We start from the raw sequence: 25,754 nt of genomic DNA on the forward strand, positions 1-25,754 counted from the left end.
CAGAAATAGGAGCTGTGACTGATAAGATTGCATATCTCACACAAAACAAACAGGACAGAACAGGATATTCCCAATAAACATCCAACTGAACCCTCCAAATATATCCAAAAAAGAGGATAATGAAAAGTCTTTTCAGGGCTATTTTGTAATCATCTAATCCAATGGAATTAAACTAAATGAAGAGGATGTTCACGCATCAGTGAGCCAACACAGAGCTGTGGATGCCCAGTGGTGTAGTTTTGTTAATTGCAATGTTGCAAAAAAAAAAGAGACTGTATTCCTTTGTCACTTATTATAGATAACACCAACCACACACAATAGTTTACAAACTCAGGATATAGCTTTGTCAAAAGTAGCCCAAGGCAACATGACACATTTTTTCAATTCCTTCTCCATCTCAACATCACACACTGGAATAACAATATTTATGGATTAAAACCAACTGCCAAGCAAACCAGCTAAGGAATTCCCACAGAATCCCAAGAGGAACTGCAAGGCAGCAGCTCATGTCCTAAAAAGGAAGAGACCAAAAAGAAAGAATCAAGGAAGTTACTCTGTTTGAACTGTTGTGTAAACATACAAGAGGCTGACATGCTTTCCTTTTATATTAGGGGGTTATTATACCAAATGTCAATGAAACATGATCACATTGAAGAGATCGGAATTTCTACATTATCTTGCGTTTGATGTTTGCCTATGAGTTATCTCCACCACATACACCACATTTATTCTATTCATGCATGTATCTGGCAAAACAAAAAGAGTAAAAAATATGACTTCTCACTTAAGACGTATAGTCTTTATGTATACCTTGCTTTAACCTTTTAAACAAATGAACCAATAGACACTAGCACCAAATATACTTCACCCTGCATCTCCCAAAAGTCAGATAATTGCACTATCCAGCAGGGTCCATCCTGAATATAGACATCAAAGAAGGCCTCTCACTTCCTCAGCTCTCCAGTTACCGAAAGGCCGTCCCCTGTGCCCATGCTGGAATGTGAGTAAGACTGCTCAAGGTGGGTGGTCTACACCTTCCCCTACTGTAGTGCCTTTATTTTCCTGACATAGTAGTGAAAACGATGTGTGTGTGCACTCAACACCATAAATCTTGAATGTGTAGTGCACAAAACATACTGAGCTAGACAATCTTGTTTCTTGGATGCTTTATCAAAACATCACAATAAAAAGAGTTGTTACTGTTAAATATGAGAATCGGTTGACATAATTAACCAAGTTGATAATGTAGCTTCTTCATTTTAGCCCAGTTGTTAGTTTCTGGCTGCTTTTCTTTCTTTTTGAAATCTCTACAAGAGAAAGCAATGGGCGCCATCCTCTGGTTGAAATATGTAAATGCAAACACACACATTGCTGTTTGACTTGAAAGCTGCTTTCCAAAATCACATGTTTTTTCTTTTTACTCCAGTATGTACTGCAGCTATCCTTACAAAGTATGTACTGTTGCATGTGGTATGCAGCTTCCGGTGCTGCTTGGATTTGTAGAGGGCATTATTTAATCTCTCCAATCCACAAATTGACTCAAATGTACTTTCAGGATTTTACTTTTAAATTAAAATTATGATAAATAAATACCTGTCATCACTTCATTCGACAGAATGTAGGAGACAAGAAGAGGCAAATCTGTCTCTTACAAAATAAATACTAATATTCTTTGCCAAATCCATTTTGGGGGAAACCATTATCAAATTCAGTAAGCAAGAAGTTGCTATACCTAAGAACAGGACTTTGACAGAGGAGCGTATTGTCAGGTTTAGGAAACTAAAACATGGATAAATATAGAAACAACACTGAGTTGAAGCATGAGGCAGGACCCCAGTCTGCAATGATTGGATAATAAAATTAGCAATAGCTGAATTCCATTCAGCTACTTTGTTTTCAAGGAGCGGGTATTGTTGCCTATTGTATAATGTCACATTACTTCCTGCTTTGGAGCTAAATGTTGTCAATTAACCACTGAATGTAATCAATGCATCGTTACGTTTATTGCAAAACTTAACTCTGACGGGACAAGACAAATAGGCAGGTTGCACACATTCATGTCCGCCTCATAACTTTAGTGATCTCTTAATTTCATCTAGCACTATCTATTTTATTTGTTCAATACTTTGGTTTATGTCCAAAATAACTGCAAAACTGAGATTCCCACCAGCCTTAGCTGTACTTCGTGTCTAGAGCAATTATTAGCAAGATAACGTCCTAAACTAAGAGTTGCCACCAGAAGGCCTTAAAGGTCAACTGCTGTTTATCTTGTTGAGCTTTGGATCTGCACATATAGTCAGGGCATGAGAGTGAGAGCAAGGGAATGCATGTTGTGTGAGGATGACATATTTATATTTTATTTGTTTGTATTCATATTATATTTGTAGTATGTTAAAATTCCACATGAGGGCACTAAAGTCTGCAAATAGAACAAAATACAGAGAAAGCCGACATATATATACACATACATATACTGTATATACTCTTTCAAAGATTGATACAATTTATTTTATGTTTTAAAATGTACAGGTTTTAAAAATATGTGATTATGTATCTTATTTTGATAAGTGTAGACTAATGTTTGGTCTCTGAGTTGATGGTTCTGTGGGAAGTTGCTTACACTATAAGGTTGAGTATTGCTACTCCACCATGACCCTTATATTTCTATTTGCTGTGATGGTTTTGTAAGTTTGTAGAGGTTTTATAGCATTTCTTTAGTTATGGTTATGTCCCATATGTTTTATTTTTGACAATGATATAGTTGTATTGTGTAAATACATGTACATATGGTATTATATGCAATATTTCTATTAAAATAAAAGATTTGAGAAGATAAAAGACCTTTTCCATTTTACTGAATATGTGATCATCGCTCTGATTTAGTGTATATTGTCATCAGCTGGAGAGACTCAGCAAGAAAGCACTGCTCGAGGTGTCTGACTCAGTACCATTGTCAGATCCTGTGACAACAGCAGCATCAAACATGTGGAGGACTACTCTCTGCTTATTATACAACTCTCGTGAAAATCTAGTTTTGCTGTATGATTGCAACACTTTACTGTACTGTAGCCATGTGTGTGTAACTGGCTTCAATGTGACTTTGTTTGTTTTGTGGTTACATCTGTTGGTTAATTGGAGGTTAGTTATCTTCTGACAGAAAATGTACGTATGTGTGTATCTGCCAGATGAGCATATTGTACCTTGAAACCACATGTATCGTGTTCAGTGCTTCATGAGGCTACATCATACCTTCATGAAATGTTAGATGTTCTTGTATTTCAGCATTACATATTGAGTATCTGTGACAACCATTTATAACAATTAACCCAATGAAGTGTATGTTTGGCTAGAGAGATTTAAGTTTAGGTCAGCCAACAATGTGTATGTATTAGTAAATATATGAATAAATGATTATAATTAATGATTTTCATCCCTCATGGAATAATTCAGGCACATTCATATACTGTGAATCTGTAAATCACATCGACTCAGTCTTAAAAACTGCCGACTGAGCCAACAGCTTGCAATGGTTCCTGAATCAAGCAGAGCCCTCTCTGCCAACACAAGTGTGCGTTGATTCAGCCAAATCATCTAATTTTATTATTACAGAATATGAACTGAATCATTATTTTAATGTTGGCTTTGACATCGTCATTTCATTAGCATACAATAAATGAAGCACAGTAAAAAAAATGAAAACATTTGAAGGGTCTTCACTGCATTAGAGAAAGAGCCGAACACCAGCTTTTATGTAATATACTTCATGAGGGGACCAGCCACCTTGAGGCCATTTAGCAAACTAAAACTCCTCAGCTATGCAGATTTAATTATCAACTTGAGCATGTTAAACTCACAAAAATGTCCTGTGAAGCCAATAATACAGAAAGAATAGTTAGCCTATATGAATGGACTGTGTTTTAGACTTATCCCTTTAGCCAAAACAATGTTACCCAATAGTGGGCTAACAGTTTGTAGAGCCAATATGATAGGAAACCCCCAAAATAAAAGCATTAACCAATTAATGTACTGATATAACACTCATAACACTCAAAGACAAGTTGTTGTATCTAAGCACCATAAAGAGCATGAAAGGATTATACTAACTGTCGAGAGCACAAACAACCATGGACCCATTAGCTTATTAGCTTAAGCAACACTTAGTTTACCTTGTGAAGGGAAGAAGGAGTCCCTGGCATATCAGAGGAAAGGTATCTTGGTCTAAATTTTTAGGCATTAGGAGAAGAAAACCCTCTGTCAAATTTGTTACAGCAAACATTATTTCTTCAACAAAGTCTTCCTGCAGTTACATGCTCGCTTAGCCTGCTAATGAAATGCTACAAGAGCAGCAGTGGTAGCAACAAGTGTTACAGCAGAGCTAGCAGCAGCTGGACTTGCTAATCATGGCAACAGATATCATTTACTAAATGAATATGGAACTTGACGAAGCCATTTAGATAATAAAAGAAAAGTAAGTATTAGCACCTTTGTATTATAACCTTTTCACATTTTATTAGACCATCTGTTATTGCAGCTAAGTTGTTGCAGGTGACATTTTATTGGGAGCGTTTCACAGCCGTTATTGTGACATGTCATAGCAGGAAAAGTACAGGTGTAATTCACGATATTTATAGCAGCTACATTCTGTTGATGTTTGCAGTTCAAGGGCCCTCCTCTTGTTAATCCGGGCTCACTGTCATGTCATGGTTTACTGTGAAATTTAAAGCTGGGTCAAATGACTATGTGTAATGTGACAGGTGTTGCTCGTGGTGGCGAGAAAATTATCACCTGACTCTAGTCGCAGTAGTAGTCTATATGGAGCGTTTTAGTCTTTTAGCTCTTTATTTTGGTTTAATGGCTCGTAAAACGCAACCTAGCACCAAACAGACAGGGTTAGCATCAAGCTAGTGAACAGATGAAGAGTATTTAAGCAGCTGTAGAGACCAGAGCTAAAAGGAGTCAGTATTACGTTCAGCGTGTGGAAATAAACATGACTCCAAATGAATGCTAATGTTACTCCGTGTGTGGTGGATGAATAGGCAACAACTTTGTTCATGTTAGTCTTTATAAGATGGAAATATGTCAATATGGTGTTTAAAGCTTGTTTTGTTGCCTCTATGTGGCCAAAAATAAATAAATGAATAGCCTACCGCTTTAATTGGTTCAAATAGATACACCTGTGTTTTTGCTGCTATAGCAAGCCAAAATGCTGTGAAAAAAGCCTATTGTGGATCAGGGAAGATACTGCAAAATCCCATACACTGCAAACAGTTTACATAATATTATAATTACATTAATTACAGAAGTGGTATAGGACTCCTTTGCAATCAGTTTAATTGCCAGACCACTTATGTCACCTGCTCTACTGATTCTGTTCTAGTGATGTTGCCACCAGGTCTAAGCAATTGATTTAGTGAGTAAAATCTTATCATAACCAATAGATTAAGATAACATCATTTTACTTACAAGTTCTGAACTGCCCCTTTAAAAGTTTGCCGATTTATCAAGGTCACAGCTTGACTGACCACAGATGCTTGGGATCATTCTAGTATACACGATGTCCTGCTACACACCCACACAAGCACGTAGGCACCTAAGGACATATATACACATTCTGACCTTGATAAAACTCTCACATTAAACTAAGAAATCTATACCAGAAGACAATATATATCTATACCTGGCTGCTGGCTATTAGCTGTCTCAAATGAGGGGTTTTTTTTGTACTCGGAATAAAATATTTTCTTACATAAGCGCACAAAATCAATGCCAACGGTTTAATATTATTGAGACATTTACAGTTTATGGCCACAAGAATGGAGTATATACATTTCAGTGGGCGTGCATAAATTGTCTTTCCTATAATTTAGATCCCAAGATCTCAGCAAAATTCCTTTAAATCTTTTTTCTCAATCTCTGTCTTTATCACCCAATGATCATGAATTGATTGATTATGATCCCATTGTCTATGCTCTATATATCACACTCCTTCCTTATATCGTCCCTGGCTTTTCACATCTGCCAGTAGGAAAGTGCCCTCCTCAGCCCTGACTCAGATGGTTAGTGAGTGTATGTTGCTCACTCTCTCCTCCCCTTGCTTCTTGGCTTTTTTTTTCTCTCAAGCTGTCTTACTCTCTCCCTTCTCCTCTCCTCTTACTCTCTCTCCTCAGTCTCAATCTCTCTCTCCTTTTGATCACTTCGGTCCCTTGCTCCACTCCCTCTTCCTTACTCCTACAAGGCTCTGTCACTCACTCACTCACTCACACACTCATACCAGCTCTCCCTGGGCACCATCTCCACCATCGGAGAGCCTCATTGTGTCTGTGTTTTGCCAGGTGGACGCACTCCCCACAGTCACCATTTCCACCCCGGAGAGTTCCACGCTGGCAGCGCAGCCCCTTCCCCGGCTGAGCATCGGGCGGAAGACCCTGGTGGCAGCTGCTGTGGGGGTCATGCTGGTCCTGGTTCTGGTGGTCCTCATCCCTGTGCTGGTCAGCTCCGTTGGCACAGGTGGTGCAGATGACAGTGGGAGCCACTTTGAGATGCTTGGTACCTGCCGCATGGTTTGTGACCCCTTCCCCAGCCACGGGCACCACGGACACAGGAGGGCAAGCAGGAATAGACACAGCAACCACAGGCCTACAGGTGGACAACGATGCAGACCTAAGGGATCACAGCATCGGCCCACCGCTGCCTACTTACAGTGCCAATGGCCCACACGGCAGACCAGGACGTCCAGGCAAGCCAGGTCTTCCAGGAGCACCTGGGCAGCCAGGCCCACCAGGACCTAAGGGTCCACCTGGAGAAGGAGTGGACATTGTACGGACGGGGATTCTAGGTTTAGGGGGTAAAGGGGCAGTTAGTACAACCACGTACAACACTGCGCCTCGGGTGGCATTTTCTGCAGGACTACGAAACCCTCAAGAAGGTTACGATATTCTACGATTTGATGACGTGGTGACTAATATCGGTGGTAACTATGAAGGCGCAACAGGCAAGTTCACCTGTAAGATTCCTGGCACCTACTTTTTCATCTACAATGTGCTGATGAGGGGAGGAGATGGCACCAGCATGTGGGCTGACCTGATCAAGAATGGTCTGGTGGGTAACACACTAACTGTTCAGACACACTTCCTCATGTTTAATGATTTCATGTTGAATTTAACAAATGGAAAAAGTACAGTTTTTCAATGCAAATAGTAGAAATTGATCTATCATGAGTTAACAATCCTAAATCATGCAGTGCGCTGCTCAGAGAACATTGTAACGAGTGTGCTTGAAGTCTAAATTGAGAAGTCATGCATTCATGTGGATAGTGATTTTAGATCTGGCTTGGTCTGGTGTTTTAGTCCAAGATAATGACAATGCATAGTGGCAAGCTGCCAGATTGTGTATCTGTGCATATTACACATCCAATGATGTACACGTTGAAGTGAGTGGAAGGAGTGCAGCGCTATCTCAACTCTGCACACATCAAATCATAGCCTGGGGTAGAGGCTAGTTCAAAGCTGGTGCCCTTTGAAATACAACAAACTTCATGATGTGCTCGTATGCCTTATCAGGCTGCCTGTCAGGCCCAAGACGTTTCAATTTTAAATCGTGATATTTGATATACTCATGGATCATTTTGTAATGTCTTTAAAGCCCCAGGTGATGACATTGATCCATCACCATGTAAATCTGAGCCTAGACATTTCTCCTTCATACATCTGAGCCAGGCTGCAACCGACTGTAGCTTCAGAGAGTGGAGACAATAATACCTGCACATTATAATGCAATACGATACAATGGCCACACAGTTAATGCCATATTTGCGAAGCTATAGAGTCTGTTTCATAGAACTGTGGGTTCAACTCTGTGGCTGTATTATTGGTGTTTTATTATTGCAAAGCAAGATTTGTCACATTAAACACATTTAGCTGCCATATTGAACTGCATCATACTGTAAGGTATTTTATTTCATGTTGTAAGGAATAAAATACCTTACACTGCAATCCAAGACAACAACGCTACAGCCATGGCATTAGAATGCATACTACACCCAATATGTATTCCTACTGTAAGCTTAATGGTGTGCATTTTTGTAAATAAGGGTTACAAGCAGGGATGTGCACAGACATTTAATTAAAGGGCAGTAGCAAAATAAAAAAATAAAAATGGCACCCTCACCCTTCCCTACTCCTCATCCTAACTGGTACATGGTATGTCCAAACACATACATATTTCACTTCTTACCGCAAAGAATAGAAATGTACAACTTAAGTTGTTAAAAATGCATACAAAATGAACAAAGGTTAAAATGAGGTGAGTATTATATTTTACGGTCCATAAAACTTATTAACTTTTACCTTTAACAAAAGAAAAACAAACAAACATACTGAATGGAGACACAATGTGTACAAACTGGTAGCAGGAAATAAGATTGATTCACCTGTTGGCTGACTAAGACTTCTTTCAGTTGCCTCCCCCAGCTTTCTTTAGAGGGCAATGACACTGTAAACAGTGTGCAACACCAGATATGATGTTTCATAAAGCTACATATACCTTAGTTTACCACAGTTGAAAGTAAATCAACAGCCTCACACTGTCTTCAGCAACTATTAATAGATAGCTTCCTTAGTATGAGCAAGTATTCTTCTGGATAAAGTAAAGTATCAATGAAAATGTTGCCAAATCCTAATACACACTATCAAGGTTAATGCTAAAACATTACACTACATGAGGCATGTCTCTGGCTGACATTACAATATTACTGATACAAGCTAGAGATTTGTTTGCATTTACAACACAATATTACTGTGAATTACATTTTTTGTCAGTGATGGACATCACTCTGCTGCAGTAGAGCTGCGGACACAGGGAGGGAAGGGAGTTCAGGCTGCATTGCTCGTATGTGTCAGAAATCAATTATCATGCCGACATCTGAAGCCTCTCCACACATACCTTTTTGTTCTGCTTTGGCACTCCACGTTCCTATTTTGGTTCTAACTTTTTTTCAGAACATGTCGTCAGACTCTGGTTGAAGCAGGGATTATACTTTTATGGTTAGGCCTGCTGAAATAGCAGCGTAACAGCCAACCTGGCAACCCAGATCATTATACATTAGCTAAAGCTTAGAGGGGATATTTATAACTGTACATGTAAAACTTCCACCCGTTTCACTTTTTACACAGACATGCAGAAGCGATTAGGGTGTTATGCTCCAGATCTAACACCCTCAGTAATTACCCTGTGTTGACACGATGACACTTATATTCGGGGTAAACATGGCATTATCAGTGCACCACCCAGAAAAAAGGTGGATGTAAGAACATGACGCAAAGGGAGAGTATGCAGTGCCTTTCCCTCCTCAGAGGCAGACTGATTCAAGCCTGACCCTATCGGTTGAGTCATGAGAGGAAAAACAAGATATGCACCACAAGGGACACACTTTACACAAACTCTCAAATTCAGCCCACACGTCTTGCAAATATTCTTTTTGTAAAATAAGATGTTGTATCAACTCATACGTGAAAGATTTGTAGTGAGCCAGTGAAGCAGCAAGTAATTTAATGTTGTTTCGCATCAAATTAAGCTTTTGCTTCAATATCATCATCGACTTTAGTAATGTCATTTTACTATTATCCTTTGGGTCTTATTAATACAAATTCATAATGATTAATATCATTTGCACAAGGGCTGCATAATATATTTTTTTATTGTCAACTCGCGCGATAAACAGCACTCAGGGATTGTTTGTTGAAAGAGAGTATCAGTAGTAAACAGCACGTTAAAATGTTTTATTGGAGCCTTTAGTGTTCAGTTTAATATTCAATAATTTCCTTTTATTTTTTAATTCAACAAGCATTTTGTTGTATTTAGCTGTATTCTGAAAGGCAGCACTGGGTACACTTTTATATCAGTTTATGTATCACAAGTAATATCGTTATTCAACCACGTGATCGCATACTTCCTCATATTGTGCTGCTCTAATTTCCGTTCTATGATAATAATCGAATGAATTCTGCTAATATCTGTTCGTTAAGCAATGTATTATAACAATTCTTCCTTGTGAATCTTTTCCTCTTCCGTTTACATTTCTTCACTTCCTCTCTCCTTGTCTGTGTCATATTTAAGGTCAGGGCCAGCGCCATTGCTCAAGACCAGGATCAGAGTTATGACTACGCCAGCAACAGTGTCATCCTTCATTTGGATGCAGGCGATGAAGTTTTCATAAAATTGGATGGGGGCAAGGCCCATGGGGGAAACAGCAACAAATATAGCACCTTCTCAGGGTTCATCTTATATGCCGACTGAAGGCTGGAGAGGACGTTGGCTCAGAGGTGAAAGGTCGCAGCCAGAAGACATTCACTTCCTGACTTTCACTTGGCTCTCGAAGTGAGGTTAATGTTGCCCATAACCACTGATCCACAGTCAGATTGTTTTTTACAGATGTTTAAGGTCAGCATTGATACAGTGACCAAGGCTGTGGATCTGTGGTTATCTGTAACTACCTCCTCATCCATATGTTCCATTATATACAGGGTGCCTATGCCGCAATTCTGATGGACGCAAACAGTGACAGCCATGTCATGTGTCATGCTGAGGTGCAGTAACATTTATGACAGTGAAGAAGCCTCACCGTCATTTTTGAGCTGTCATTACAATTTCAAGTCTGGAAGAGTCGTGGAGACTGCAGTGTTTGTAAATGTGCTGTTTAGATTTATGTTAATATCATGTTTTCTCATGCTGTTTGTACGATAAGATGTTGTGCTTCAACGACTGAGGAGCTATATTCTGTCCCGGGAAGTTTGTCAAGTAAGTGACACCAACATGAGATCATGCCAGATTTGAACGGCAGACGGGGTCACAAACTGTATTGTGTCTTAGTGTGAGGATTTGGATAATCATGTCATATCAGCTGATCATATTTGGCATATTGTTAAGTGTATAAAATGTACATTTGATATTGAATCTTGATGTCTGAACACAATCAAAGTAGTGTAGGCTACATACACCATATTGTGTGTCTATTAAAGAATATACTGTTGCTGTGGATCGATCGTTGTACAAATATATCATGTGATGTGCTCATTTGTAAAGATTTTATTTATTTCATTCATGCATGCAACACCTGTTCAAATGTTCTGTGTGTTTCCACAAACGATAAAGAAAATACAGTGACTTTAAACAAAGTTTAAATAGCTAGGTGTTAGCTTTGGGAGCATATATTGCTGTTCCGTTTGCTTTTAATGTCCATTAAAAATGTTTTTTTTTAGCTCCTCGCACATTATCTGGTTAATATCACTTACCATAATCTATTTCTTGATCAGCTGTTCTGATCTCTGATTTTCCAGTGAATCTAGCCTTTAGCAAATGTTACACACGAGAGAGCCACGCCACTGCGGCGAAAGGCAATCAACGCAGAGATGATCACTGAGGGGAAAGGGGAGAAGAGATCCCAGCTGTGTTGAACGCCAAATGAAGCGGGATATGGTTGTGTTTCAATATCAAAGGAGAGATTTGTGTTTTCCTGTAATTGTGTGTGGAGAAGCTGAGATTTACCAGGGAAAAAGTCAGGGGACGAGTGTTAGAACATATCATGACAAAGCTTAGATCAGTGTCGGAAAAGTAATCGAGGGCGAATTAGTCTCTGCTGTGACTGCGACACAAGCGTCAGAGACAGGAAAACATCTTCCGGGCCTAAACTGTAACAACCAATGTATTTTTTTCGGTTTTCTTAAAAGCTCACTTTGATATTATGGAATTCTTTGGACATAGTTCGCCTTTGACTCCAAAACTGTCTCTTATTTAGTTTGAAATACCAAGTTAAGATTTCAAGACCTAAAGTTTTGAGAGTGTCAAGAAATATAAATATGAAAACCGTGTTAAAATGCACTCATTCACAGGAGCTTATAAAACTGAACGTCAGTCCAATGTTACCTCTCAAGCTCAATTCAATTCAGCATTGTGTTGTGGGCTGTAAATTGGTGTAATTGTAGACATTTGATCAAAATGAATGAGAGTAGTTTGCCACTCTGTGCAGTGCTAGAGCATCCTGTTGTCTGTTCAACTGCTCTATGCAGTGAAGGCCACGAAGCCCCCCGGTCTGAGCTTAAGCTTGTCTTAAGACAGCAGAATTCCCCCAGACACAATTAAGACTGAGGTTCCGTGCCCAAGCGGAGGTCACCCGAGCCAGGGGCAGCTGAGCACTAGCACAGGCTGCTTCCTGCTTGCAGGGTGTATGAGCACATCGTCAAATTAGAGTCTTCATGTCACAATGTCAAAGACAAACGCCTCCGGTCTGCGAGAAACAGCTTTCACTGCTGAAACCATTGGAACTGAACATTGCCCGAGAGTCTGCAACATCTGTACTTTTCCCTGAAACCCTCGGGGAGAAACACAAATGCACCAAAAACATTCTTTAAAAACGCTTAAACAGTATTTATCATTTCAAAATGTCTGAGTGAAGAGAGACAAATGAAAAAGCACCTGCTGTTCATTTTGTTTAGCTTCGTTCCCAGAATACAAAAGGACTTCAGTCGTGCCGTCATGTTAGCACATAATACTCATTATTTCGTCATATTGCATAGATGAATAGAAGCCGTCCACTCAGCCTTTTTTGAGCTATTTATCGAAGTCACAAAGGAAACAGGGGTAATCCAAAAACCGTACGTGGAAGCCTCTGACTAAAAAAGCATAGAGAAATTCTCTTGGCAGGCACCCTCTTTGCCTCATCCTGTGAAACTCGGTGATCCTTACTCAAGCTATTGTGCAACACAAACCCTTCCTCTGGGTTTTGATGGGGACACTCTGACGCCGGTGTGATGAAACAGCATCAGGACTGTAATTGACGCTTTTACCTTTCACATTTCATCTCATGTCCTCCCTGAGGAAGTATAATGAGTATTCCTCTGAGAAGTGCGGTAAGCTGCTTTTTGTTGACGCAAGCTTTGTCTTGCTGTTGGGATATTTTTTGCCATTTTCTACCGTACCTCTTTTCATCATTTATAAGTAGAAGGATTGGAAAGATTATGTCTCTACTGCAGACTTGTTTTAATTTAAGTAATCGCCAGCGTGTGCACACAAAACCGAAGGAAACTTTGATTCACTCGCTCCCACCCACTGACTCCCTATCAGTAAACTGAGATGGCTTCAGCTTGACATTTGCAGGGGCCAATTTGTGAGGCGTGAGGCTTATCATGCTACTGCAGAGTGTGTTCGTCAGTCCATGTGTGTGTACGTTTGGGTCAGCGTGCGTGTGCGTCCCTGCATGTGTCTTCAGTTTCACAGAGACAGGAGAATGCTAGGCTTGGAGAGAGCGCCTCCTCTGCAATGTCTGAAGTTAATGACGGTAATGAGCCCCTGGTGTTGTTATCTTTAGCTTCCCCACTTACCTCACCAGAGGAGATCCACATTAGAGATAGATGCTTTAATTGTCAAGCTAAATTGCCCTTCTTGCTCATGTACACTTCCTCCCAACAACAGCCACCTGCCCACACTTACACACACAAATGGTTTTACTTGAGAACATACAAAGTTGTCTTAGATTTGAACACAAATAGTAGAAGAATCTCTACTTGGCAGCACATATACAGATTCAGATTTTTATATTTTTGGCATGGTGCAAACAGCAAGAACATCCAAAAAGAAACCGCTAAAAGAAAACATACAGCCATGCTGGTATCTCTGTGAGGCTGCACTCTGAAGCTTTGCTAACATACAATAATAATGATAACATAAGGATGTTTAGCATGTTTATCATCTTAGTTTGAATTGAGTCGTACTTAGCTCTAAACACAAAGTAAAGATTGTGATGATTAAAAAATCCTTAGTTTTGCAGGTATTTAGTAAGAAACCAAAATATTGGAGAGAATTTGTCATGATGATGGCGCTCAGGGAACACCAAACTTATTACCATTCAACCTCAGGAGTACATTAATGTGTGAACCAAATGTCATGGTTATCCATCCCAAACTTGACATTTCACTAAAAACCCCACATGTGAACCTCATGGTGGCGCTATAAGAAAAGTCAGGGGGGTCACCAAAGTCATTTGTATTGATTGTCCGGGGACCATGAACGTCTGTACAAATCTTTTTTTTGCAAATCCATCTAGTAGATGTCGAGATACTTCACTAGATAAGTGAAAACTCGATTGCCGTTAGCGGTGTCTCCTTAACACTGTGGCTGTCAATAGATCCTGACATTGAACAGAATCATCCTCTTCAGACTTCTTATCTCACCACAAGCCTTCATATATCACGTTGATTACTAAAAATAAACAGTAAGTGTTATGTGCATTAGCTGAACTCATCCTTCAGGCTACAAACTGAAATACGGCACACTTCTAGCACCTCTGTGAAATCCTTACTGACACTATAATGAACGAAGATGTCAGTGGTAATATTTTTCAAATGTGGACTTGCACGGTACACGGTGGCATGTCCACGCATCATTGAACACAAGTAAGTTACCAGATGCAATATTCCTTTTAAACAACATCAACAATCCTGTCGTGCCCGCACGAGGACGGCTCTGTTATAAATGGAAACCTGCCGCATTGTGTGCCCTCAAAATCTAGATGAATATAAGAAACGTTATGATTACAGGGAGGTAGCAGGGCGTGCTTTGTGAGACCTTAAATCATGTTTGTATTGTGAAAAAAATCAGCTGTCGGCGCTTTATGGCAAAATGGTCGGCCCCACTAGACCAGCATATATTCTTTTGACTTATTAGGATTTGGTACTGTTCCTTATAGTAATGGATGCAGTACAACAAACCCGTTTGCTCTTTGTTCATGGCAGTTATTAGATAAACAGAATATCTGGTGTCCATCTGATAAAAAAAAAACTGCTAGAGAGTAAGGTTTAACGGAGAACCCTGATCATGTAGCGACAATAAACAATAAAGAACACAAAATCAAGTACTTTGCAGGCTGTATTATACATTGCTACCCTATTTTACATAAATGTTCCAGTGTTGCTTGTCAAACTTAAGGCCCTGGCATCACAGGGCTCTAGTTTTTTGCGATGTGTCCTGTGTTTAAGTTCAACCTTTTGGGCTCAGAAGCAGGTGACGTGAGGACGTCCTTCATCTCAGCAGTTCTTTCATGTTGGTTTGATGTGTCTGGGCCTTTGGAAAGATTGTCTGATTAAAGCAAACATGGCATTAAATGTTCCCTATGACGTTCTGGCTATGGAGCTGTTTTTCCTATGAGAAGGTTTCCATTTAGTTTGTCTTGTGCACGAGGACGCACATGCACGTGCACGTGACAGGGTACATAATTCATGCCAATGGTCTCTCACGGTTCCGCTGATCGACAGGTGGCGGTTACACGCCAAGACATGCAGCAATGTGCCAATAACGGCAGGGAAACTACAAGCTAGTAAACATGGATGTAAACAATGCAATGCTTGAATCTTTAAAGGAAGATACATGCATTCATCACATAGAGCTAAGGGAGACACACAATGCATTCTGGTTAGTCACACTGAATGTAAAAATTCACCATTTGTGTAATTTGTGTGGCAGGTGGATGAATTCACACAATAGAGGACGGAGGTCAGACATACATGCGCAAAATCATCCCCTTCGTTATAGTAGATCTGCATGCATGCACCCATGCACACTACCCCTTGTCCTAGCACCCTTGGGAGAACATGACAACATGCATCGTCTACTTTCTTACCCATCATCATGCTTGATCTGGGGACTGTCCAGTGTGTCAGTGAGTCAATACCAACGGCCTTGTTTCCTCATGGCCCTGACTGAGCCGGGGCTAACACGTAAGGACAGCCTGAGTCATGTGGCTGGGGACGCTCCGCTGGCGTGTTGCCTGTCTCTTCACCTCACCGCAGTCTCGCGGATGCACTCTGACAACGGGCTACGGAGGCGATGCGAGTGCCCCTTCCTCAGCGTGACACAAGATGCCAGAGTTCAAGAACACTAAAGTCGCTACAGTTGCTCAGGCCAGTTTATTCTACCCGTTGGTGTCGAGCTGCATTTGTGACCTGTTGAGAGCGGGCACACCATTGCTCTTTTTGTTGAACAAAATCAAAACATGGTCCTCATCAGCTAGGAACTCCCAAATGCTCATGTAAATATGGAACAGATTCAAAGGACAAATCCCCCCTCAGCACCCTGAGTAGTTTTGACTGATGTTACTTTAAGTGCATTTTGCTGCAAATACTTTTGTACTTGAACTTGTATTAGTACTTATACTTAAGTTAACATCTGGGCATTTTCCACCCCTGTCCAGGACACGTGAATGAAGCAGCTAAATAGAATTCATCCCTCATTAATTTTATTATTTACACCTTCGCTTTATCTTGACAACTGTGACATGTCGAGATGTGCTCTGTGAAAAAAGGGCCCACAGCAAATGTAAATGCACCAGGTGCATTTGGTATATATTTAGTTTATAGCTCTTAAACAAATCCATTAGCGGCCCTGCACTCACACTCCTGGAACAACGTTAGTGTACCAATAAAAATCATAAAGCTGTAAGTTGTCCCGTCCTAAAAGCTACTACAAAAACACACAAAGAGATACAAAGAGAAGGTCTAATTCGTCAAATAAGGTTGGGGGGGGACAACCTGTAAATATGTTTTAACATTTAGATCCAAACCAGATTTGGGAGCTCATTATTGCTCTTGGATACACACTACCGTAGTTACCCTTCTCCACACACACTCACATACAAAAATTCTAAAAAGGTTAATTAACTGCAAATACAAATTCCCTTGAATGGATGAATACTGAGAGACTGTTACCCTCCAGGACGGCACGTCCTTTCGTCGTGGTGTAAAATAAATGAACCCCTTGAGAAAACAATCGAGACTCAAAAAACAACACCGAAAATTGCAAAAGTTATTAAAACATTTCTTAGACTGTCAATTATCCAGCGCTCAGTTTGTTGCAAAGCTATTTATTTGCTTTGCCTTTTTGCGCAGGCTGCTGCTTTACCTTCCCTGACGGCAGTGTAGGCGGGGGGAATGATGAAAAACCACTCAGACAGGAGATTCAAAATGTGGACACACTGTGGTGCCGTAGGCCAACTCTCTGAACATGATGGTGAGATTCTAGAAGTCTTTACCCCCTGCCATCAGGAAATGATTTGCTCTGCTCCCGGAGAGGACCCACCACACACAATAAAGCGGCAGGTTGTGTCTGTATCCGTGCACTTTTACAAAGTGTAACAAGGCAACTTCAGACTTTCACCTTTTTTTTTTTTTTTTTTGCTTGACACCTTCAGAATTCAACTCAATTTATATTCAGACTGAGATTTCACCACCCTGCTCAGCCCGGAGCATTCACACTTGCTGGTACAGATATAGATTCTCTTCCACACTCTGCATCTGGCCTCTGTCTGTGTTGGAGAAAAGAGACTGAGGAAAGGCACACTTGGAAATATCTGCTGAACAGCTGGCTGCCCAGTAAAGCATGTTACCTTTTGAATCACTGCAGAGCAATGTTAAAAAAAAAAAAAAAAAAGAAGCAACCTACGAATAGATCACGTTGTTCTTCACGGCTCCCGCTGGATTTATTATAACACAGTGTGAGTGTGTCGTGTGGACAATTGTTTGCATGTGTGCAAAAGATTACATCGTGTTTGTGATTGTGTGCATTAGGCTACATAATGTGTAGCCATGCAGCCTCGGTTCAGTGCCTTCCCCCCCCCCCCCTCCCCGCCCACCTCTGCCAGAGTCACTTTGCATTAATTCTGCTGTGGCTTGATAAAAGCAAATAGCAGACCAGTAGGGGCTTTAGACGGAGCCAAGTGAGCCACGCAGCCTCGTGGGACCTCAGTGCCAAGATGATGTCACCACGCCTGCCCGTAGGCCTGAATTTTCATGCCGAAGCTCTAATGCGGACGAGAGCAAGGACATCGCAACTCACCGTTAACAGAAGTTCATTATTTTCCTCTCCATGAAGAACCGACTCATTACCTGCAGGATTCAAGAACATTAATTTCTTTGTTGATGCATTTCAATAATGTCCATATGATTTATATCCATTATCATAGGAGCTAAAGCTGCAACGATTAAGTTGATCAACGGAAAGATAATCAGCAACTATTTTGATATTCAAATAAAAGATTTTGGGTAAAAAAAAACAACAAAAAGCACATTTCTCAAGTTTAACCTTTAACCTTTTCTTTGTCATGAGGTTTAAGCCTGAAATACAAACTAGAGGTGTGGGGGTTAGAAAGATGGGGGAAGGTGTTGAGGCCCAGACACATCAAACCGACATCAAAGAGTGAGACTCCTACTTCCCTTCAAAGTGTATCCTCAGCACGTGTACTCGATCCAACTCACACTTGTGTAAGTTGGATATTTTGACCACAAATAGCTTCCGAATTAGTTACGACGTCACAAAATCCTCAAGTCAAGATTTTAAAGTGACCGCAGACAAACTTCATCAGATGCATTTTTAAAACAGCCTTCTAGTGTCAGAGTGAATATTTAATAATGTTATAAGTTCAGGACAAAAGACATCCCCCGTCTGACAGTTGTTACTTTACAACAGTAGCTTTTACATTTCATTTTAAGCAGCTGTTACAGATGTTGTGTTTTAGTGACAAGTGAGTGTTGCACTGAAAATCACACACTTAGTATTTACAGCAAGGAGATTCAAGTGTAAGAAAATACAGTGATTCAGTAAATATATATAAAGTCTATTCATTCTGTTCCCATTACAAACGGATTGTCAAATACATTCTGTTCCTATTAACCCTATAATCATAATATATTCTGTAAGCGTCAGATCATTCATATTGGGCATTACATTTTTTGTTCTCATCCAATTTAAAACATATTCATGATTGGGGATAGGTTGATGAGGTTGCAAATACACCCGTGACTATATTTACATCTACAGTTGTTCAGGATGTGCAGCCGTGTATTTGTTCCTTTGCTCTGGTTTTATTCAACAATCTACACCATCACCCAAAATGTCTCATTTGGATATCTTTAAAGGTGTAACAAAATAAAATGTCTTAGTTTCTACAATGATCGGTTTTTACCTGACGTTAGTTATGTGTTGCATGCTGCACCGAGATAAAAAGTACAGCCAGTTTTTCGGCCCCAAACTGTTTTTCGGCCCTAAAAACTGAAACAAACTTAATATGCTTCATATTTTCTGAATTGGGAAGCTCATACAGTGTGTGTGTGTGTCACCTTCATGTTTTTAATGTCTCCGAGTAAAACCAAGTGAAATTGCACATTCAAAGCCTTCACACTAAACCACATTTGTCTAGTGTGTGTTGTGTCAATAATGTAAGTCAGTGTTAACTGCAAACAGAGCGTGTCACGCCACTGAACTGTAGTGGTGGGTGCTGTGAAACTAATCTCACAGTAAATTGCATCGGGACCTCCTGAAGTGCCTTCGCCTGCTTCTACTAACTCCCTCGTCTTTGACCGCATCGTGAAGCCAAACTCTTTCTTCCCCTCATGTGTTATCTGTTAGGACAAAAGTATCTTAGTTGCATACAGCAGTATCCCACCCAGACCAGTAGTGGCAACAATAGCAATGACCCTCACTAAGAGGAAGTCCATGGAGTCCTCCAGCTTTGTGTGCAATCGCAGGACCTGCCGGTGGGTGTCCTCTCGGCCGCCTGAGTTCTCGACAACGTGATTGGCCAAGCCGCGCTTTTCGTTGAGCGGCATCTGTGCAGCCACGCGCTGCTCGGCCTGCTCCTGTGTCAGGGCGTCCCTCTGCATCAGCCGCAGAAGCTGAGTGGCAGGGTCACTGAAAGGGAAACAGACGATGGTGGTTATTTATGGCGCGGCCAGGGAGCCTTGTTAAAAAATAATCCAGAGGCGGTGAGTCATTCTAATAAGGCAGATGGAGGGCTGCAGAGAGGTAACTGAAAAAAAAACCTGGGCTTTAATGGCCAGTTTCTGTCAAAAAAACAAATGTCCAAATATTTAATGATTTCAAATATGAAACCTGAAAGAAAGTCAGAAAGTAAAACTCTGACGGGATGGCATGAATGGAGGAAAGTGAGCGGTGGTCTTACCAGTAAACAACTACAGTGTGGTTCAGAAACTGAGTGAGACGTCTTGTTTCAAAGAGAAGGGGCACATCCAGCACTACATAGCGGTACCCTGGGGAGACGAGAAAGAGGATTGTGGGACAGAATAAATGAGCGTCGACACATTTACACATTTACACTGCAACACTGGGAAAATACAGAGAACACGATGACGTTCATTTCTTTTTAACAACATATAACGCGCTGCGCATGACAAGTTTATTTTAAGCGACTTGACATATCTTGACATAGCTAAAGAATAAATGTAGCACCGAGGCTGGTGCAGCATTAATCATTTTTTTGTTATTGTTTGAAAGATTTCTATAAAATATCTGTACGCAGCAGCCGAAAACCCTAATGCCACGCGCCGCACTACAGAAACAGTCTTGGTTCACTTTCGGGTCATTTATCCTCCTTTTCCCTGTTCACCGCTGACTGTGTTCCTGCCTCACCTCTGAGAAAGTAGAACAGGATCTCTTTGAGCATTGCTTTGTGGATCTCTGGGTGGGTGATGGAGTTCAGCAGCTTCCTCTTTTCCTCGTTGGCGAAGATGAGCTGACCGAGCTTCTGCCTGTCGATCTCGCCGTTCTCCAGTAGGATCTCCGGCCCAAAGTGGTAGACGATGCGGGAGTAGGCCGGAGTGTGCTGCTCCACCACTGTTACCAAGAAAAGGCAGTAACGTTTGCCGTCATTTGTTTTAATCAACAAAACTTGACATCTATTTTTTTTTAACTCAATCACCGAAGTGTAATTAAATCTTTAGCCTAATGCCTTATATTTTCTCCGACATGCAGCTGTGCACTTTCCCCTTAGTTCTGTGACCTTTTCATCTTCACCACATAACTACAACATCACCCCTGCAGTCAGCAGAGACGACCGTCATGATTCATGCACTCTCTCCAAGCGTTTGTCTTAATGAACCTCCTACAGGCCCAACCTCTTCATGTCCATTTCAGTATAATAATAAATGTTATCAGTCAAAGGTGTGGAACATATGGATGAATCGCAATTTGCGACATCGGAGTTTATTCGAGAGTTAGGCTGGATGAGAGTTTCAACTGAATTTGTAATATTAAGAGACATTCGCATACCTTTCCTGGCCACAACATCAGCATCAATAATGGGGCACCCAAGCTCCCGCAGCATTGAAGACACTGTGCTTTTCCCTGAGGCGATACCTCCAGTCAGTCCCACCAGGAACATCTTGGAGCAAAGACACAGAAAGATTTATCCACTGCAAGTCACTAAACTAATAGTGTTTATTGTGACTCCAAGACACTGAATAGAAATTCATACAAAATAGCAAGACAAACTTGTAGGTTGGTCATTTTAACGTTTTTAATAAAGCTAACAAATCATGGCTAAAAGAGAAAGAGCATTGTACCTTACACCTAAATACCTGTGGAGACACCTGCATTGTATTGTGTATTGTATGTATTTGTTTTTCCTTTTTTCTATTTTAATATAAAACATTTTATTAAAAGAAGTCTTCCGTGGACAGGTGTGGTAAATAAGTGTTTCAGTCCAAGTACATAAATGTGTGTTACTATGTTGATGCTACTGTGATGTCCATATCTAATAAGAGAAACTAAAGCTGGATTGGTTTGTAAATTTGTCAGAGCAATGCAAAAAAGAAGAAAAATGAGGTGTAACAACACGCCCCCTGCTGTGGAGGAGCTGAGCTACACTCAGTTATGTACCACATGACATAAGCAAACTTATGTTGGTTTGACAGCTTTGAAGTTATTCTTGACTAAACACCAAAATAAACCCTGCTCATGCTTTGCAGCTCCTTAACGTTGTAATCAATTTACCAGAGGAGAAAATGGCTGGTTGTTATTAAACTAAATAAAGTTGTTTTGTTAGTTATCCACAAACACTCCTATTCTATGTTTGCTTTACCTCGTAAACGTGTGATACTCCTTAAATCAGCTGAATTGGGAATCCGTGCAGAGCGACAGTGGTGGGGCTGGTGCAGTAAACGACCAGGGATGCTAACAGGCTAACGTTAGCGTAAGTGTTGTTTAGGTAAGAGAGACTACAAATGTGCAATAAAACGAAACCGCAGCCATTTCCACTCCGTCCTCTCCAATATGCAGTCAGACGAAAATGTTGAGCACAGTCGTGTCGCTAGACATTGCTGTCTGTAACTCTGACTTGTACTCAACTGATTGCTAACGACCTAGCTTCTTAGCTTGACAAGCACCACCTTAAAAGTCTTCCGACATTTCCGACTTACGTTAGTTCCGCCTAGCTAATTTCAAGTACCCGTTCACAATTTGAGGTACTACAACTGCGTTTAAAACCAAACTCAACAATAGCTACTTTCTTCAAAACATATTTATTTCAAAGCAAAAGAGTTGCATGAATGAAAATGTAAATAGACATTTTTAATGAAATAACAAAAAGATTGTTTTGTTTCCTGAAATAAAATGTAAATACAATGTTTTTCGCATCAACAAAAATGACTACAAAATATATTTTGGCAAGTGTGGAAAAATATTAATCTTCTGCTTTCTTATCTGTACTTTGTGTGGATGATGGCCTCTCTGAAGAAACAGGCAGACTGGGGGAACTGTGGGAATATTTGGACTTTTTCCCTCGGTGGACCATTTCACCTCCATTCTCCCCTTCCTCACGCTCCAGCCTGCCTCTTTTGACAAAATGATTGATCCTAGATTCCAGGCTCTCGCAGCATGGACGCTCCAGCAGGGGCCGGTAGTTTCTCTGCTTGCTGCCTTCTACAAGCCAGTAATGGTGAGAGGACACTCCGCCTGTGGACGAAGAGAAGTGAAACAATTTATACCAACGTTTAGATGTGTAGAATAGACCGAGTCTAAGCAAAGTATTCAATTAATCAAACTTTATTTATAAAGCACCTTTCATTCAGGTTAGTGCAGTTCACAGATGACAATAAGACAACAACAGTGGAGTAAGTGTAGGCCGTGAAACAACAGAAATGCAAATTTAACTATTTAAAATCAATTCCCGCTTGCCAATAAAAATGTAATAAAATAGATTTAAAAGCTATAATAACTGTAATAGTAATAAAACAGCGTAATATAAAAGACAAGATTAATGAAAATAACAATACAATTTCAAATTAAATTAAATGTACAACTTAAATACATTAAAATAAGTGAATAAAGTCAGTTTAATGAATATAAAGCAGTTATTGTGTGTAGTATTACAACTAAAAGATGTTATTGGTGTGAACAAAGTTACAGTACATGTGGTCTGTTTTGAATGTTTGGATATTGGCCTGGGCTGACTCCTAAATTATTATCCCTGCAGAGGTCTATTATGATATAATTAAAAATGTTGCGGTTGTCAGGGTGTGTTCATCTAATTGAACATCTCACCTATGGACTCCAAACCCTGGATCATCCCATGGAGGACTTGGGTCTTCACTGCACTCTGGGTCCAGTGCTGCTGTAGTGTAGACAGGACGTGGTTCACCTCTTCGTTCTCCTGTTTCCAGGCCAAACCTTCATAGTGGCAGCCGTACAGCACCAGCGGGTAATCTACTGCCATACTAGAGACAACAAGGGAAATGTTTAAGATTCATACAGATGAAAATGTAGTTTAAATGTATTGTTGTACACACACACACACACACCTGTATTGAGGCTTCCTGGGGTTACTCTGAACATCCATGAGCTGGTTAATTATCTCTGGGGCTTCCAGTTTTTGCCCTATCAGGAGAAGCAGTGCCATCATGCATCGTACCTGCAGGGAACAGGGAATTCATAGAGACTGCAAATGTCACGAATCATCAATTTATATGGATACTACGGCTTGAAATTAACATCCTGAAGGAAATAAAAACCCCTGATGAGTGAGTCTTGATACCTGGTGGTACAGGAAGGCCAATCCTTTGATCTCAAATATGAAGAGGTCATATTGGTCTGTGCTGGACATGTGCTGAGGCTGCACTGGCTTGACAGATGCTGACAAGATGGTCCTCTCAAACTGCAGGACTCCGTTGCCCACGTCCATTTTGCACAAGTTGCGAAAGTCATGAGTGCCCTCGTATCTGTTGGGTGTTAAAAAGCCCTCAAATCAGAACTGTGACTTCGAGGGGTAAGATAAATATTCATCACTTTGTCTTCACCCACCTTTTTGCAGCGTCTGCCATCAACGTGACATCCAAGGATCCGCGGGGGAAGTAGTACCGGTACGTGCGAGACCGACAGTCAAAGCGTGCGCTGAAGCCCTCTGCTACTGGTGCCCAGTCCAAGATCCTAATGTCCTGGGGCAGGACTCTGTTCAGCATCTTCACATATGGAAGCTCACAGCCAGTAGCTTTATTCTTGGCACTAACATCAACATGTTCGGGGACTGCGACGCCCAGACCTCCACAAAACTGTGTGGAGCGCAAATCGATGGTTATGACCTGTGGAGAAAACAAAGTGTTAAAAGGGACGGTTGATGCTGAAATTATATCGTTTCATTTTGGATCGCCATTCTGCATAATGGTGTATTTTCTCTTTACTGATTGATATAGTTAAAATCTCCCAATGTAGTCAATTAATTATACTTTGTGAGTCTCAGCGAACTCACTTGGGAAAAGGCACTGACTCCTTTATCAGTGCGACCACACCGGTGGTAGTTGGAGCTCTGTCGGTCCTGAATCAGCCGCGTCTTCAGCAAAGCTTCAAAGAGTCTGGCCTCCACAGTGTTATCCGTGTTCTCCTGAACTGCAAACCCCTGGTAGGACCATCCCAGGTAAGCCAGCCGCAGAGCCATATGGCGTCGAGGGTGGGCAGAGAAGTCAAAAGGACGCTCTTTGGCTGCTTTTTTACCCTTTTTACTGCTGCTGGTGTTGACGTCAGGTTTGCAGTCTGTGTTTTCATTAGGGGATGGATTAGACATCAGCTGCATGTTGTCTCCAGCTTCACTCCTCTCCTTCAGCTGGGACTTGAGCTTCTCCAGGTCTGCCTCCAGCTCCTTTATTCGCCTGGTTAGAGCCTCTGTCATGCTGCTTCATACATAAGTGAGAAAAGAGACTATTTAGAGAGGATAAATTGAAGATTTATTCAAATAATGAGTACCTCTGTCAGCTAATATTCACTTACTGAAATGCATGTTTTATTGTAATTTAAATGTTGAACCAATTTAAGCAGTACAGTTTGTAGTCTTGCTAAATTCACAGTTGGATGTTACTACAATATTCAGCCAGACAGCTAACTTAGCTGTGGAAACGCTACACAACACTGTTAGCTTAGCTCGTGTTTCATAACAGATATTAAGACTGGTGGTGGTCGTAAAATAATATCACAATAAAACAGTTTATTTACCTTTCGATTTTGGTTTTAATGTTGCTGATAAACTTGAGTTTTTCAGTCAGTTTTCTGAGTTGCTGCTGGCGCACACGTTACTTTTCGAGCTGATAGTACTGACACAGGTTTGCTAGAGTCGGACGGATTTTCTGAGCGCACGCATTTCCCCATAGGGGGTTTCTGGGAAATGTAGTTTACTACTCATATTACCTCGTCTAAAGGTCTACTATTAGATCTGTGCTTGAGGACACTTTGTTTTTCTAAATGTATTAATAATTGTGTTACAAAATGTATTACTAAATAGCCTACCCTAAGAAGAATATCTGACGAGGATAAAATGCTGTTTTGTTTAACTGAAATAAGAGCAGCATGCAAGAGCAGCATGCTCAGTAAACTGAACTATTGTTTAATATTTTGTCTCTGTTTTCCTTTTGAAATCCTTTTTAAGATCTTTTTAC

At 40.7% G+C, this 25,754-nt stretch overlaps 3 protein-coding genes across 4 annotated transcripts; 1 reads left to right on the forward strand and 2 right to left on the reverse strand.

Moving 5' to 3' along the window:
- Positions 1-987: 987 nt before the first annotated feature.
- LOC115024721 (C1q-related factor-like) lies at positions 988-11,142 on the forward strand. Its single transcript, XM_029456514.1, has 4 exons — positions 988-1,000; positions 6,333-6,605; positions 6,643-7,098; positions 10,114-11,142. The coding sequence occupies exons 2-4, from the start codon at positions 6,450-6,452 to the stop codon at positions 10,291-10,293; spliced, it is 792 nt and encodes a 263-aa protein (XP_029312374.1). The 5' UTR covers positions 988-1,000; positions 6,333-6,449; the 3' UTR covers positions 10,294-11,142.
- Positions 11,143-18,428: 7,286 nt separating this feature from the next.
- dcakd (dephospho-CoA kinase domain containing) lies at positions 18,429-22,254 on the reverse strand. Its single transcript, XM_029456921.1, has 5 exons — positions 21,917-22,254; positions 21,106-21,217; positions 20,467-20,670; positions 20,000-20,087; positions 18,429-19,728 (listed from the first exon to the last, which is right to left on the reverse strand). Exons 2-5 carry the CDS (start codon positions 21,215-21,217, stop codon positions 19,443-19,445), a joined length of 690 nt encoding a protein of 229 aa, XP_029312781.1. The 5' UTR covers positions 21,917-22,254; the 3' UTR covers positions 18,429-19,442.
- A 129-nt stretch (positions 22,255-22,383) lies between these two features.
- pus3 (pseudouridylate synthase 3) lies at positions 22,384-25,473 on the reverse strand. 2 transcript variants are annotated; one of them, XM_029456920.1, is made up of 7 exons: positions 25,315-25,473; positions 24,578-24,998; positions 24,133-24,410; positions 23,867-24,050; positions 23,634-23,743; positions 23,377-23,549; positions 22,384-22,788 (listed from the first exon to the last, which is right to left on the reverse strand). In XM_029456920.1, exons 2-7 carry the CDS (start codon positions 24,992-24,994, stop codon positions 22,517-22,519), a joined length of 1,434 nt encoding a protein of 477 aa, XP_029312780.1. In that variant the 5' UTR covers positions 24,995-24,998; positions 25,315-25,473; the 3' UTR covers positions 22,384-22,516. The 2 variants fall into 2 exon arrangements, with proteins under 2 accessions (XP_029312780.1, XP_029312779.1); XM_029456919.1 differs by having other exon boundaries at positions 22,517-22,788; positions 24,578-24,995.
- Between the last annotated feature and the right edge of the window lie 281 nt (positions 25,474-25,754).

This window comes from Cottoperca gobio, chromosome 19 (genome assembly GCF_900634415.1).
Source record: "Cottoperca gobio chromosome 19, fCotGob3.1, whole genome shotgun sequence".
Taxonomy (NCBI): Eukaryota; Metazoa; Chordata; class Actinopteri; order Perciformes; family Bovichtidae; genus Cottoperca; species Cottoperca gobio.